We start from the raw sequence: 15,864 nt of genomic DNA, 5'->3' as shown, positions 1-15,864 counted from the left end.
GGACACAGGACTGCACACCTGTGTCTGCTCTCCCTGCAAACAGACCACGTCTTCAGTCAGGAAAGCACATCTGGGCAGCTCAGTCAATTCCAGGGATGATGAACTTGAATGTCCCCACCCAACTGAAGGTCTCAGCTTTAACAGCCAGATCTCTTAATCTTGTGTGAATCAAAGAAGCCTTTATAAAGTACAGGGCAGCACCATGGAAGGTAACAGAAGGTCAGAGCACATGATCAGGGATTTGGTGTCAGGACAGCAACCCAACCACACCCCAGGTTCCTCCCTCCCCAGTAATGACCTGCTTTGCCCTATGCAGCCCCTGCCCACAAAGTCAGTACCTTCAGCTGCCCAATGGGAGAGAAGAAAGAGGTTTCATGCCTCAAAGGTCACTCAGCTGGTGCCCACTTGTTCTGAGGCTGTTGTGTGAGACTTAAGAAGTTCTCATGTGCCTCTTGTCTGTCCAGGAACAGAATTTCACAAGCAGACAATTGTCCTCAGGGTGAACTTGTCAGGTTGTCCCAGAAGGAAGAGAGAACCTCAGAATTTGAAGTGAACAGAAGAGGCAGGGAAGCAAGAAGTTAAGGAAGACAGTCAAGAAGAAGGCAGTATCTCTAAGGGCTAGGGGCACAGGCCCTGGGGGCATTATATCTGGTGACCTTGGAGAGACTTTGCCTTTGGAGCCTCAGTTTCTGTAACTATGAAACAGGTAGCAGTGATGTCACTATGGGTGGAAAACATTGTCATGAGAGGGCCATGGGCCGTCCTGGCATGCAAGAAATCACCAGCTTAGGCTGAAGAGACAGCATAATGATTATGCAGAAGACTCGCATGCCTGAGGCTTCTCCCTGGCCCCAGGTTTAATCCTCAGCACCACTATAAGCCAGAGCACCACTATAAGCCAGTGCTTGGGTCTTTCTCTCTGTATCTCTTTCTCATGGAAATAAAGTTTAAAATATAACAAACTTTTTTTTTCCTCCAGAATTATCACTGGGGTTTGGTGCCTACACTATGAATCCCTTGCTCCTGGCAGCCATTCTCCCCCCCCACACACACACACACACACTTTATTAGATAGGACAGAAAGAAATTGAGAGAGGAGAGAGAAAGACACCTGTAAACCTGCTTCAACACTTGTGAATCGTCCCTCCTCTGTAGGTGGGGAGCCAAGGGCTTGAACCCAGATCCTTGCACTTAGTACTATGTGCAGTTAACCAGGCACGGCACTGTCCTGGACACACACACACACACACACACACACATATATATATTTATTTATTTATTGAAGTTATGGAAGCTGAGGCTCCAAAGATAAAGTCTCTCCAAGATCACCAGATATAATGCCCTCAGGGTCTGTCCCTACCCCTTAGAGATACTGCCTTGTTCTTGAAACTAAAGAGCTCCTACACAACAAAGTCAAAACGACACTGAGATTCCACCTCAGATCTATGACCAAGGCCTACATTAACAAAACAAGAAATGACAGGTGTTAACAAGGTTATGGAGGAAAAAAAAAAGACTGCTACACTGATGTCCACAGGATGGTGACATAAGACCACACTCCAGTGTTTGGCAGACTTAACTCAAAAAGGATAGCACCTCCCAACACTGCACCCACTCATCCCCACTTGCTATCAATTGTTCATTTTCTGTAATGTATCCAGTCAGCAGACTTTCATAATTTTTTAAAGCTTTCCTTCATTCCAAGGACTACTGAGTGGCAGGCAAAATGACCCCATGGGCAGAGTACTGGGTTTGCATGCCTGAGATTCTGGGTTCCCTCTCCTCTACCACCACTCGCACTGCAGCGCTGCTCTGGAAACTCTCTCCTGCCCAATTTTAAAGATCCATTTCAGGGAGTTGGGTGGTAGCACAGTGGGTTAAGCGCACGTGGTACAAAGGCACAAGGATCGCGTTTTGAGCCCAGGCTCCCCACCTGCGGGAAGTCGCTTCACAGGCGGTGAAGCAGGTCTGCGGGCGTCTATCTTTCTCTCCCCTCTCTGTCTTCACCTCCTATCTCCACTTCTCTCTGTCCTATCCAACAATGACAACATCAATAACAACAACAATAATAACTACAACAACAAAAACAAGGTCAACAAAAGGGAAAATAAATAAATACTTTAAAAAAAATTTAAAAAACATCCATTTCACTGATAGAGTGAGTAAGAGAGAAAGACAGAGAGAGAGAGAACATTATGCAAAGACCTGCACAGGAGGTGCTAAGGAAAGAACTGGTAAGCTGTGTTAATAGTTGAACCCACTAGCTAGCCAGACCCCCCACCCAGGGGTCCAGGCTCTGCATATGCCGTCTATTTTCTGAACTGTTCCCTTCCCACCTCAAAAGAGCACTGGATTTTGATTTAGCTGTTAGAGGAAAAGGAAGAAAGGAAAAAGAAGAATGAAAGGGTAGGGAAGGGAAAGGAAGTGAAGGGAAAGGAAGGGAAGGGAGGGAAGGGAAGGGAGAGGAGGGGAGAGGAGAGAAGAGGAGAGAAGAAGGGAGAGGAGAGGAGAGGAGAGGAGAGGGAAGAAAAGGAAAGGAAAGGAAAGGAAAGGAAAGGAAAGGAAAGGAAAGGAAAGGAAAGGAAAGGAAAGGAAAGGAAAGGAAAGGACCTGGTCAGGGTCCATGCTCTGTACCAGAACATGAAATCTCAGTACCACTGGCCTTCATGTGGATTACAGCAATGTCTTAAGACTGAGGTGGGTTTTTCTTTCTCTCTTTCACTCTCGCTTTTCCCCCTCATTCTTTGTCTTTCTCACTAGATCATCAATCATACAACTAAAGAACCTATTTGAGGAGAAAACAAAGCCCAGGTCACATGAGGCCTCTGGTATTGAAGCTTTGCCTTATCTTGCTCCCCTCTTCACAATATACTGTCAGATGATTAAATAATCTCTTTGAGGAGACTCTCAGAAGCCAACTGGAAGTGAGCATACTTTCTGAACAGGGCTACAAATACTGGAGACTGTATATTTAAATGGACCTCGGTGACAGAGAATTAATACAATGCATCACCAAGAAACAGAAAACAGCAACCGGGGAGTTGGGCGGTAGCACAGCGGGTTAAGTGCACATGGCGCAAAGCGCAAGGACCGGCATAAGGATCCTGGTTCAAGCCCCTAGCTCCCCACCTGTAGGGGAGTCACTTCATAGGCAGTGAAGCAAGTCTTCAGGTGTCTTTCTCTCCCCTTCTCTGTATTCCCCTCCTCTCTCCATTTCTCTCTGTCCTGACAATGATGACATCAATAACTACAACAGTAAAATAAGGGCAACAAAAGGGAATAAATAAATATTTAAAAAAAAATTTTTTTTAATAAAAAAAAAGAAAATAGCAACCAAGGAACTAAACAAATAACCATTTCCTCAAGCAAAATCGCAGAGGAAGATGGTCCTCTATGAATGAAACCTTTGGTCCTATTAACAAACCAATCTGCCAGAAGCTCTAATTCAATATCCCAGGCTCCAAGCCTAAAAATTAAAATAAAAATTAAATTACTTTTTAAAATAAAAATTAAAATTAAAAATTAAATTTAATTAAATTAAAATAAAAATTAAATTACTTTTTCAAAGAATCAGGGAATTTTTAAATATCTGAAGTAGCATCTTTGATTATGACATCTGTGTTCCATTGTATATTCACGATTTCAGGTGTGATCTTTGTAACTAAGTGAGAGTTTGTCCCCAAGTAACCAGGTAAGTGGCCTGAGATGCAACTCTCTGCCATTGGTAGATACTTTCCCACCATCTCTGAATCTAGGGCCCCATGCAAAGGGACATTTCTTATGTCCCATGACTGTCTTCATCTTCCTTGCTGAACATGTATTAATTCCTTTTCCAGAGATGTATACATACATAAGTTCAGCAAAGGAGAGAGGCCACAGCAGCACTCAGGCTGTGTAGAACTCAATAACACACACATATTAGTTGTCTTTGTTTGGCTGAGCCACCTCTCCATGCTCTATGGCTTTGCACTGAGTTTACATGGGTATCTAATATTAGCTGAGATGACACTGGGACTTGAAATATTCTCCCCCAATGTGCAATCTACATATTTTCCACAGGAGGGCGACATCACATCTCAATCCATGTTATTTGCCAAGCCTTTTATCAAATGGACTCCCCTTCTTCCTGTTGTTCATTTTCTAGGATGTATCCATCCAGTCAGCAGACGTTATCTTTTTTTTTTTTTTTTTCGAGGCATCCCTTTATTTCAAGGATTACAGAAAGGGAGGGGAAATGGCTCAATGGACTGAGATGTGGGCTTGCATGCACATGGCTCTTGTCCCCCCCACACACACACACACCCACACACAAGTGCTACAGTGCTGTACTGCTGCTCTGGACCCTCTTTCTGTCACTGTGGAACCTTCTCTCTCTCCTGCCCAATCTTAAAGATCCTTTCAATTGACAGAGTGAGAGAGGGAGTGTGAGAGTGAGAGCAAGGGCATTGTTCAGAGTGCTGCACAGGAGGTCTTCAGGAAAAACTGAGAAACTATGCAGAAAGTTAAGGGCTCTTCCACTGTGCTTCCACTCAAACTCTGCTACAAAGAATCACAAATGAGGTGAGTGCCTGGACTGTCTGGGAACTAGTTCACTCCTTTGGCAAGTCAGAGCCCCTCCCAGGAACCCACACACTGTAAGCATAGACACATATTTTCTGGAGTAAGCTTATGTCTCATTAACTGATCCGGGTGTTTGGATTTAGTATTTGGAAGAAAGGAAAAGAAAAGGAAGAGAAAGGAGAAGGAAGAAGGGAAGGAAGGAAGGGAAAGAGAGGGGGTAGATAGCATAATGGTTATGCAAAAAGACTCTCATGCCTGAGGCTAAGAAGTCTGGGCTTCAATTCCTCCCACCACCACCACCACCATAAACCAGAGCTGATAAATGCTCTAGTTAAACAAAGAAAGAAAGAAAGAAAGAAAGAAAGAAAGAAAGAAAGAAAGAAAGAAAGAAAGAAAAGGGGGGGTGGTGGTGCACCTGCTAGAGCGCACATGTTACAATGTGCAAGGACCCAGGTTCGAATTGCTGGTTCCCCACCTACAGGGGGAAAGCTTCACGAATGGTGAAGCAGGGCTGCAGGTGTCTCTCTGTCTCTCTCCCTCTCTATCCCCCCTTCCCTCTCAATTTCTGGCTGTCTCTATCCAATAAATAAATAAAGATAATAAAAAAATATAAACAGAAAGATTATACTCCAAGAGGATGCTCTGTACTGGAACACCTCAATACCAGAGGCCCAGCATGTGGGCCCTAAATCTGAGCAGAGTTTTGCTATTCCATCCCCCACTCCCTCATTAGGCATCCCCCACTCCCTCATTAGGTAATAAATCAGAGAATTAAATAACCTCTTTGAGGAGAATCACAGAAGCCAACTGGAAGAAACACATGCTTTGAAGCTGGACAAAATACCATAGTATTGTGTACATAAAGATACTCGAATGATAGAGAATCAACACACAGGTACCAACAGGCACAAGGGTAGCAAAGTCAAAGAACAAAACAGCTGAGAGGGGGTAGGGCGGTAGCACAGTGGGTTAAGCGCACATGGCGTTAAGCTCAAGGACCTGCGTAAGGATCCTGGTTCGAGAGAGGGACAAATAGCTTCCAGGAGCAGTGGATTCGTAGTGCAGGCACGGAGTCTCAGCCATAACCCTGGAGGGAAAGAAAGAAAGAAAGAGAGAGAGAGAGAGAGAGAGAAAGAGAGAAAGAAAGAGAGAGCTGAGAATTTCCTCCAAGAAAAAGCTGAGAATTTCCTCCAAGAAAAGGCCCAAATGAAGCTCGCCCTCTGTGAACAAAGCCTTCAGTACTACTTGTAAACCAGTCTGTTCATATCTTGATTTAAGATTTCACACGTCAGACTTGTTCTATACGACTGAATTTTGCCTTACAATTAAGATGACAGGGGAACTTGAAGAAGTCTCTCCCAGGTGCATTCTACAGGATGTCCACAGGGAGGAGATATAACACCAAAATCCACATTGTTTGCCAGCCTCAAATCCAAATGGACCCCACCACCACCAACACAAGCCCCATTCTCTGAGTTGTTCATTTTCTTTCTTTTTTTTCCTTTCTTCTCTCTCTCCCTCCCAGTCTCTCTCTCTCTCTCGCCCTCTCTCTCTCTCTCTCTCTCTCTCTCTCTCCCTCTCTTCCTCTTTTTTCTCTTTCTTTTTTATTGCCACCAGGGTTATCGCTGGGGCTTGGTGCCAGCACTCCCAGTGGCCATTTTTTCTATTTGTTTTGTTTACTTTCTGTTTTATTTGACAGGACAGAAAGAAACTGAGAAGGGGAGAGGAGATAGAGAAGGAAAAAGACAGACACACTTGCAGATCTGCTTAACTGTTGGTGAAGCATCCCGCCCTGCAGGTGGGAAGCGGGGACTCAAACCTGGGTCCTTGCGCATGGTAGTATGTGCGCTTAACCGGGTGCACCACCGCCTGACCCCCATCAATTTCTTTTTTAGACCTTCCTTCATTTCAAGGGCTAGAGAATGGTAGGCAAAATAGCTCCACGAACAGAATACTGGGCTTGCGTACCCGAGGCTCTGGCATCTCTCCCCTCCACCACCACAGCTGATGCAGTGCTGCTCTGGATTCTCTGTCACTGCACAACCTTCCTTCTCTCCTGCCCAATATTAAGACGTCTTATATTAATAGAGCGTGAGAGTCACAGAGAAAGTCCTAGAGTACTATGCAAAGACCTCACACGAGGTGCTCAGGAAGGAACTGGGAAAGCATGTGGAAAGTTAAGGCCTCTTCCACTGTGCTGCCACTCAAACTCTGTTTCGTTTTCACAAATGGAGCTGCCTGGGGGCAGGGAGGTATTCACCTACTGCTTTACCGATGTACTCATTTTGTCTGCCATTCTCTAGCCCTGGAAACGAAGGAACACCGCAGAAAATGATAAAGTCCATTGACTGGATAAAACATAGAAAATGAAGAATTGAGCGATGGAGGGGACGGCAAACTGGGATTTAAGGACAAACACTGTGGCTTGTGGTGTTATGTCGCCCTCCTGTGGTCATTCTATAGAATGCACCTTGGGAGAGCCGTCCGAATGGCATCTTTCAGCTGTTACTAGACATGGGGTGCGGGGGTGGGGGGGAGATAGCATAACGGTTATACGAAGAGAGTCTCATGCCTGAGGCTCCAAAGTCTTAGATTCAATTCCTTGCACCACCACAAGCCAGAGCTGAGCAGTGACCTTGTAAAAAAAAAATTGTAATGGGGGGCCGGGAGGTATGGCACCGGATTAAGCGTACATAGTACGAAGTACAGGGAGCAGCACAAGGATCCTGGTTTGAGCTCCTGGCTCTCCACTTGCGGAGGTGGGGGTCGCTTCACAAGCGGTGGATCAGGTCTCTGCAGGTGTCTTTCTCCCTCTCTAGCTTCCCCTCCTCTCTCAATTTCTCTCTGTCCTATCAAAATAAAAGGGGGGGGTGGCTACAGGAGCATTGTATGCGTAGTGCAGGCAATGGCCCTGGAGGCAAATAATAATAACAAAATAATTAAAATGAAATAGGGCACTCAAGACTAGTTCAGTATGTAGAACAAGGCTAACATGTGTGAGGTCCTGGGTTCTAACCCACCCCTCCACAGCGTTTACCTGACTGCTGCTGTGACTACTAGTTCCTTTGCTGAATGGAGATATATATGGAAAATAATTAATACATGTATGATGAGGAAGATGTAGAATACCCAGAAATGTTAATACTACATTTGAATTTTGGAACCCCCAGGCACTAAGACATTCACTCAATTATCTCCCTTCCCCCTTTCTTATTCTGTGCAAAGCACTGAAAATGCTTTAAGAAAAAGAAACTACATTTTCCAATGTGAGCCACTTCCTGCTCTCATTAATTCTATCCTCAGTAACTTGGCCAGACCTGCTTCCAGCCTGAAGCAGGTGAGAGACCAAACCTGTCAAGGTCCCCCAGGCCTCTCTGCAGGTCAACACCAAGGAGGCTGAGATGAAAACAGGGGACATGCCAGCCTTGAATCTCGGGCAGACTCTGGAGTGGCTGAGAAAGGAGCTGGTAAGACATTGCTTTGCTTTTTATCTGATATATCCACCCCATATCTTCCAAGGTGCCCTCATCTCCACTCCCAGATGTCCCTTCTGCTGGGACAGCTAAGGTATAGAGCCTGAAGTCACCCCTCTGGGATCAGAGAAGCAGTTCATGTCACCAGGTTCTGGGGTAAGTGGGTCATGGCCTACATAGATGTTCTGTGCAGCCTTGCCAGCCTGGTTCTGAAATTCCACTGAGACATGGGTGTGCTCCTGACTCTCCTACTGTGGCTTTCCTGCTTTGAACCTTGAACTTTGAACTTTGGCTTCTTTTCTTTTTTTTTTTAATATTTATTCTCTTTTGTCACCCTTGTTGTTTTAGTGTAGTTATTATTGATGTTATTGATGTCATTGTTGTTGGATAGGACAGAGAGAAATGGAGAGAAGAGGGGGAGATAGAGAGGGGGAGAGTAAGATAGACACCTGCAGACCTGCTTCACCACCTGCAAAGCAACTCCCCTGCAGGTGGGGATCTGGGGCTCGAACCGGTATCCCTACGCTGGTTCTTGTGCTTTGCGCCATGTGTGCTTAACCCACTGTGCTACCGCCCGACTCCTGAAAGTTGGCTTCTTTATCTTAGAATAGGGAGGACAATAGGACCAGCATCACAGAGTCATTGTAACAACATGGTGAGGAGACATTCCAATTCACTTTGTAGCTCTTTGGCATATCTCCATTGGCTGCTCTAATCTTGACCCAAATGGACATAGAGGACACATTTGTTTTTACTGGGGTCTTCCACAAAGCAGAGGCCAAGCACAAGCATTGGGGTACTATCATTTTCTACAGAGGCACAAGCCCAGAGTGGTGAGAGAAAAGGAACTACGGAGTCCATGGAGAAAAATGCCAATACCTTTGCTGCCAAGTTTGCTACCACTTTAGAAAGAGCCCTGACAGGCATCTGGCTGCTGGATCCTCTGAAAGGTTTGAAAGATGGTTTCATCCTAGAATGCAAAAAAGTAGAGAGACTTTATCTACTCAGTGCTCTCCTATCTCCTTTTTCTGTTGGTAAAGGTCCACCAATAAGCATGAGCTGCTCTGAACTTGTGCGTTATGTTTCTCTATTCCTAGACAGGCTGCTTAAGGAACATGGTCTCTGGGGGCTGGGTGGTGGCACACCCAGTTGAGCTCAAGGACCAGGGTTCAGTTCCTCCCTCCCCACCTGCAGGAAGACACTTCATGAACAAACAGTGAAACAGGTCTGCAGAAGCCTATCTTTCTCTTTTCCTCTCTATCTCCCCTACTCCCCTTCCCCTCTCAATTTCTCTTTGTGCTGTCAAATGATAGAAAGAAAGAAAGAAAGAGAGAGAGAGAGAGAGAGAGAGGAAGGAAGGAAGGAAGGAAGGAATCCAATCCCACCTGGAATGGTAGCTTTGGAATGCTGGCTCTAATAACCATAGTAGCAAAGAAAAAAAAAAGTTAGGAGATACCAAGTCTCATGCTTTTCCTTGTGGTGTTTTTGCCAAATACAAAGATAAAGTGGTGGGGCTGGGATGGGTGGCAGCACACCTGGTTGAGTGCACACGTAACAATCCACAAGGACCTGGGTTCAAGTCCCCAGTCCTCACATGAAAGGGGCAAACTGCATGTGTGATAAAGCAGTGCTGCAGGTTTCTCTCTGTCTCTTTCCTTCTCTGTTTCCCCCTTTCCTCTCAGTTTCTCTCTGTACTTACCCAATAAATAAATAAGATAAATGTTTAAAAAGGAAAAGAAGATAAAATTGAAGAAACAATATGCCTGTTGGATGGTGGTGCACCTGGTAAAGAACACTTTTTAAAATGATTTTTTAAATGTTTTAATTATGTTTATTTATTTATTTGATAGAGACAGTCAGAAATTGAGAGGGAAGGGGGAGATAGAGAGACACCTGCAGCCCTGATTCACCATTTGTGAGGCTTTCCCTTTGCAGGTGGGGACCAAGGGCTTGAACCTGGGTCCTTGTGCATTGTAATAGGTGCGCTCAATCAGGTGCACCACCACCAGGCCCCCAGAACACTTTTTAAATTTATTTATTTTTAAAGAGCACTGCTCAGCTCTGGCTTGTGATGATGCTGAGGATTGGTGCCTCAGACATGGGAGGGTTTTTGTTTGTTTCTTTGTTTGTTTTGTTGTGTTTTTGCCACTTATCTCTCAAGGCTTTTGTGAAGGATTAAATGAGTGAATCAGGTGAAGCTCTAAAATACAAGGTGCTGAAATAGTAAGGTCTTTGACTATCTTCATCATCATTATCACCACTTTTTTTTTTAATGGTGCTTTCAGAGTTCCTTTATTTTTTTTTAATTTCTTTATTGGGGAATTAATGTTTTATATTCAACAGTAAATACAATAGTTTGTACATGCATAACATTTCTCAGTTTTCCATATAACAATACAACCCCCACTAGGTCCTCTGTCATCCATTTTGGACCTTTACTCTCCCCCCTCCCCACCCCAGAGTCTTTTACTTTGGTGCAATACACCAACTCCAGTTCAGGTTCTACTTGTGTTTTCTCTTCTGATCTTGTTTTTCAACTTCTGCCTGAGAGTGAGATCATCCCATGTTCATCCTTCTGTTTCTGACTTATTTCACTTAACATGATTTCTTCAAGGTCAATCCAAGGTTGTCTGAAAATGGTGAAGTCACCGCTTTAATAGCTGAGTAGTATTCCATTGCTCAACCACTTGCTCAGCCACTCATCCATTGTTGGACACCTGGGTTGCTTCCAGGTTTTGGCTATTACAAATTTTGCTGCAAAAAACATAGGTATACACAAATAATTTTGGACGGGTGTGTTGGATCCCTTAGGATATATCCCCAGGAGAGGAATTGCAGGATCATAGGGTAGGTGCAGCGGACCACCACAGTGGATGAGCAGCAGGAGGGTCAGGGGTCTTGAAGGCAACCTCCCCAGTGGGTCAGGAGTCGGCATGAGGGAGAACAGATAGACACCACACTCTATTGGAGGGTGAATCTGGACTCATTTTAATAGTGAAACTGCATTAGCTTTTATACTTTTTTCAGGTTACATTTAGGTTGCCTAAACAACCAGCTTAGTCTTGTGGCTTTGGCAGGCTACATGTTACTCCCCTATAACTGTAAAGAATGGTACAATGCTTAGTATCACCCTGTTCTCAGGGGAGGTCATACCCAGAATTATTTTTCTCTTTTGCTGAGGGCTAGTTCTATCATTAATCTTCTATGGGGGGCAAACGGATCTTTGCCTAGTCGTGGACCACTGCTCATCTAGATCTGGTACAGTTTAACTATTAATCTTTATTTGTTTCAATACATCAACTTGTACCAGGGAGGCCTCAATCTCTGTATTCTTTCTTTGAGGGGCAGGTCATAACATGACTTGTTTTGTCCGTCTATGTTGACCCACCTTCCCCACTTTCATAATATAACTTTCAAATATGTCCCTGTGTAAGGGAGAGAGGGTGCTTCTGACTCTCCATTCCCACCAGGCACTGCCAAAGCACTATTAATCAATTGTGACAGTATAATTATTTGTAGCAATAACGGGGGGGAAATGCGTTGACCCATTCTCATCCTCCTGCCCAGCTTCCTTGAAGTCTGAATGCAGGTCCAGAGGAGATGACCCTGTCAGGCTCCCTAGCGATCGTGATGGGGCGGCACAGGTAGGTCCATTTCTAGCCTTCTGAGAGTTCTCCAGACTGCTCTCCACAGGGTTGGACCAATTGACATTCCCACCAGCAGTGCAGGAGTGTTCCTTTGACCCCACAACCTCTCTAGCATTTGTTGCTGCTAGCTTTTCTGATGTATGACATTCTCAAAGGAGTGAAGTGGTGCTGGGCTAGCATGGGGGTGCCTCTTCCCGGGCATGTACTCTCTGGGTTGGAGAGAACTCGACCGGAGCCAGCCTGGGCTGCTACTCACTCAGCAACGTGGGAGAGATGACTCATGGACTCATGGCAGAGTGGCAATGCAATGTCTTTATTGATCAGAGAGCCAATGCTTTTAAGCGGTAGACCCAGAAGAAGCAAGTCAGAAACGGAAATGGCTAGGAAGGGGGTAGAGAAAGGTAAAAGTGGGCTGGAAAGGTAAGAACTTCTTTAGCAACTGTTGGGAGGGTTTTAACTGGTAGGATTAATATTAACCTGCAGGCAGGGAGGGTCTCGAAGTAGAAAGAAGATAGATCAAAGGAATGGAATGGGTGGGGATCTCTCAGGCAAAACTGATTATGTAGATAGGCCATATTATCAGGAATGCAGGGTGTTTTGTGAGGCTTCTCACAATTACCCGACAAAGTGGTATCTCATTGTTGCCTTTATATGCATTTCTCTGACAAAGACTTAGAGCATTTTTCATGTTTCTCAGCCTTTTGGATCTCTTCTGTGGTGAATATTCTGTCCATGTCCTCTCCCCATTTTTGGATGGGGTTATTTTCTTGTGGAGTTTGGCAACCTCTTTATATATTTTGGCTATTAGCCCCTTGTCTGATGTATGGCATGTAAAGATCTTCTCCCATTCTGTGAGGGGTCTCTTGGTTTGGGTAGTGGTTTCTTTTGCTGTGAAGAAGCTTTTTAACTTGATGTAGTCCCATAGGTTTATCTTGCCTTAGTCTTCTTTGTAGTTGGATTCATTTCATTGAAGATGTCTTTAAAATATATGCAGAAAAGAGTTCTGCCAATATTTTCCTCTAAGTATCTGATAGTTTCTGGTCTAACATCCAAGTCCTTGATCCACTTGGAAATTACTTTTGTATTTGCTGACATATAGTGGCTCATTTTCATCTGCATGTTTCAACTCATTTTTTCCAACACCATTTGTTGAAGAGACTCTGCTTTCCCCATTTAATAGTCTGGGCACCTTTATCAAAGATTAGATGTCCATAGGTATGGGGGCTTACTTCTGGGCTTTCAATTCTATTCCACTGGTCAGTGCCTCTATTCATGTTCCAGTACCAAGCAGTTTTGATGTCAATGGCCCTGTAATACAATTTGAGATCTGGGATTGTGATGCCTCCAGTTCTGTTCTTTCTTCTCAAGATTGTTTTGGCAATTCTAGGTCTTTTCTGGTTCCAGATAAACATTTGTAGCATTTGTTCTATTCTCCTAAAAATGTAGTTGGAATTTTGATGGGGATAGCATTAAATCTGTATATGGCTCTGGGTAATATATTACTTTTGATGATATTAATTCTTCCAATCCATGAACATGGAATATCTTTCCATTTCTTAGTGTCTTTTTCAATTTCCTTGAGTAGTGACTCATCATTTTCAGTATACAAGTCTTTCACTTCTTTGGTTAGGTTTATTCCTAGATATTTCATTATTTTTGTTGCTATGGTAAAAGGAATTGATTTCTGGATTTCAACTTCTTCTAACTTAGTGTTTGCATAGAGGAATGCCACTGACTTTTGAATCTCTTATTTCTTTTTTAGTTGTCTCTAATTTGTCCTCAATCTTGATAATTCTGTCTTCAGCCTCACTTAATCTATTCTCTCTCCCCTCTGTTGTTTTCTGGAGATCATCTATTTTGTTTCCTTGTTCTAATACTGTTTTAGCTTGTTCAGCTGGTTGTGTTCTTAGCTCAGCTATTTCAGCTTTCAGCTCTCTAATAACCTTGAGATAATTAGTGTTTTCTTCCAGAGTCTCATTTGTTGTTTCTAAATTTCTGATGGCAATTCTTTCCAACTCTTTACTAACTCCTGTGATTATTTCTTTAACTAGTGTTTGGATGTTGACCTCGCTATTTTGTGCTTCAATCTTTGGGGGATTTTAGGTGGAATCTTGTCCTGGTTCATTTCTCCAATATTTCTTCTTATTGGTTTAACCATTCTATATAGTATGTTATGAGGTCCCTTTCAGAACTTTTCAAATTACTGGTAACTCTTGCCTGGATTTACTTGTGTCTAAGTAAGGTACTTAAAGAGTTTACAGTTGTGGAAATTAACAGTTGTTTCAATATTATTTCAATTCCTGAGTTGAAGCACAGAGGCTATTAAAAGCCTCTTTTGTTCCTTTTCTTCCCTTTAGGCTATGGGAGCCTGAGGGCTTTTAAACTCTAAGTAGGCTTCTTAGCTTAATCACTGACTCTTGACCAAGAGATAAGGCAGGGTGGGGCAGAGATAGTCCAGTGGTTATGCAAAGTGACTCTCACAGCCCCACCACTAGGCCACCGAGGTATAGGTCTTCTCCTGAGTTTCCTGGTTAGTTCTCTGTCCCTTGGTGTCAGCTCAGGGCCTCCCTCTCGCTGCCCAAGATTCGGAGGGCAGTAGCAATGGAGACTTACAGTTGCATTTGGTGAGTCTTAGGGGAGTCCTCTCTTCCCTTCAGCCATCTTTTTGTTGGTGAAACAGACTGGAGTTGGTGTCTCAACTGGTAAAGTGCCGCACTGTTACCAGCCACTTAATCTGTCCCTAGGCTCTTCTCTGTCCATGAGCTACACGTGTTTGCACTCACCAGTGATTTGGTGGGTTCCTGAAGTTGTTCTATTCCTGTCTTGTTGTGGTCCCAGGTGGTCTCCTTTGGTATTCCTAGTTGACCCAGGAGAGGAAAGGAGAGAAACGCAGCTGTTGCTGTTGCTCCATAGCCCTGCCTCCGGATGTCCGACCACTCTTTTTTATTTTATTTAATTAATTTATTTATTTTTACCAGAGCACTGTTAAGCTCTGGTTCATGGTGGTAAGGGGGACTGAACCTGAGAGTTTGGAGCCTCAGGCATGAGAGTCTCTTTGCTTAACCATTATTCTATCTACCCTCCATTACCACCACTCTTAAATGCTATTCTTGTAGTCAGGGAGGTTGCTCAGTGGGTAGAGCACATTCCTTACATGTATGAAGATGAAAAAGTTGAGCCTTTGGCAAATATGTTGGTTTGTCTCTGAAAAGATAATGATGGGAAGGGATTTCCTGGCAGAGCATCTACTGCACTGCACACCCATTGGTGAACTCCTTCTCTCTTCTAGATTGAGATGCGGGCACAAGACCAGAGACTGCTGCTCACACTAAGACAACTCCAGAGTGCCCTGGAAGAGCTGCGTGCAGACAGTGCCCACTGGGATGATGTCAGGTCCGGTGGAGGAGCGTCCCCTATCAGGATTCGAGCAGGCTCTGAAGGCAGGGGCTGCCGACCCCACAGCTCTGGGCGGCTGATCCAGCTCCTCCCAGATGCAGACAGCAGGCGGAGCTCCCTCCCCTAATCTGCAGAAGAGGCCGGTGAGCCTGACCCCTCACACCATGATATAGACTGATTGCCAAGTTGTTGGGAGAGAGCACTGAGGTGGGAGGCAGGAAACCAGGATTCGGTGTCCTCATGTGTATGTCCCTGAACTTGTCCATTAACTTCTTTGTGTCACTAATCTTTTTTATGTCACTTACCAGGCTTTTGTGTGTGTGTGTGTGTGTGTGTGATGTACAAATAAAATAATGGATGTCAGCACACTTTGAATACATACATGTTATATGGCTCCTGGTGAGATGATTATTAAAGAGAACTCCATGCGGAGGGTGTGTTTGTCATGTGACCATGGTGCATAACAGATGCCCGCTCACTCTCCCCTGTTGTGTAGTGACTTGATACTTGTTTCCTATCTTCCCAAATGGCCTTCCCATACCCCTTGACCTAAAAGCAGTCGGCTCTCTCACCACCTTGGCCACAGGGCCATGTGCTCTACCCACTGAAGCACCTCCCTGACTACAGGATTATCTAATAATGATAACGATGATGAACATAATCAAAAACCTTGCTAATTCAACACCTCATATTTTAGAGCACAGGCTGACTCACTTATTCACTCCTTCATAAGAGCCTTGAGAGTTCATTAACTGTTCAATTATAATTCACATTCCCTTTAACGGCAT

General features: G+C 44.3%; 1 protein-coding gene across 1 annotated transcript; it reads left to right on the top strand.

Moving 5' to 3' along the window:
- The first annotated feature begins 7,929 nt into the window (after window positions 1–7,929).
- C1H20orf202 (chromosome 1 C20orf202 homolog) lies at window positions 7,930–15,203 on the top strand. The gene is made up of 2 exons (XM_060203165.1): window positions 7,930–8,027; window positions 14,970–15,203. The coding sequence occupies exons 1-2, from the start codon at window positions 7,962–7,964 to the stop codon at window positions 15,201–15,203; spliced, it is 300 nt and encodes a 99-aa protein (XP_060059148.1). The 5' UTR covers window positions 7,930–7,961.
- The last annotated feature ends 661 nt before the right edge of the window (window positions 15,204–15,864 follow it).

This window comes from Erinaceus europaeus, chromosome 1, assembly GCF_950295315.1.
Source record: "Erinaceus europaeus chromosome 1, mEriEur2.1, whole genome shotgun sequence".
Lineage (NCBI taxonomy): Eukaryota > Metazoa > Chordata > Mammalia > Eulipotyphla > Erinaceidae > Erinaceus > Erinaceus europaeus.
The sequence above is the reverse complement of the archived record's forward strand: the minus strand, read 5'-3'. Positions and strand labels throughout refer to the sequence as shown.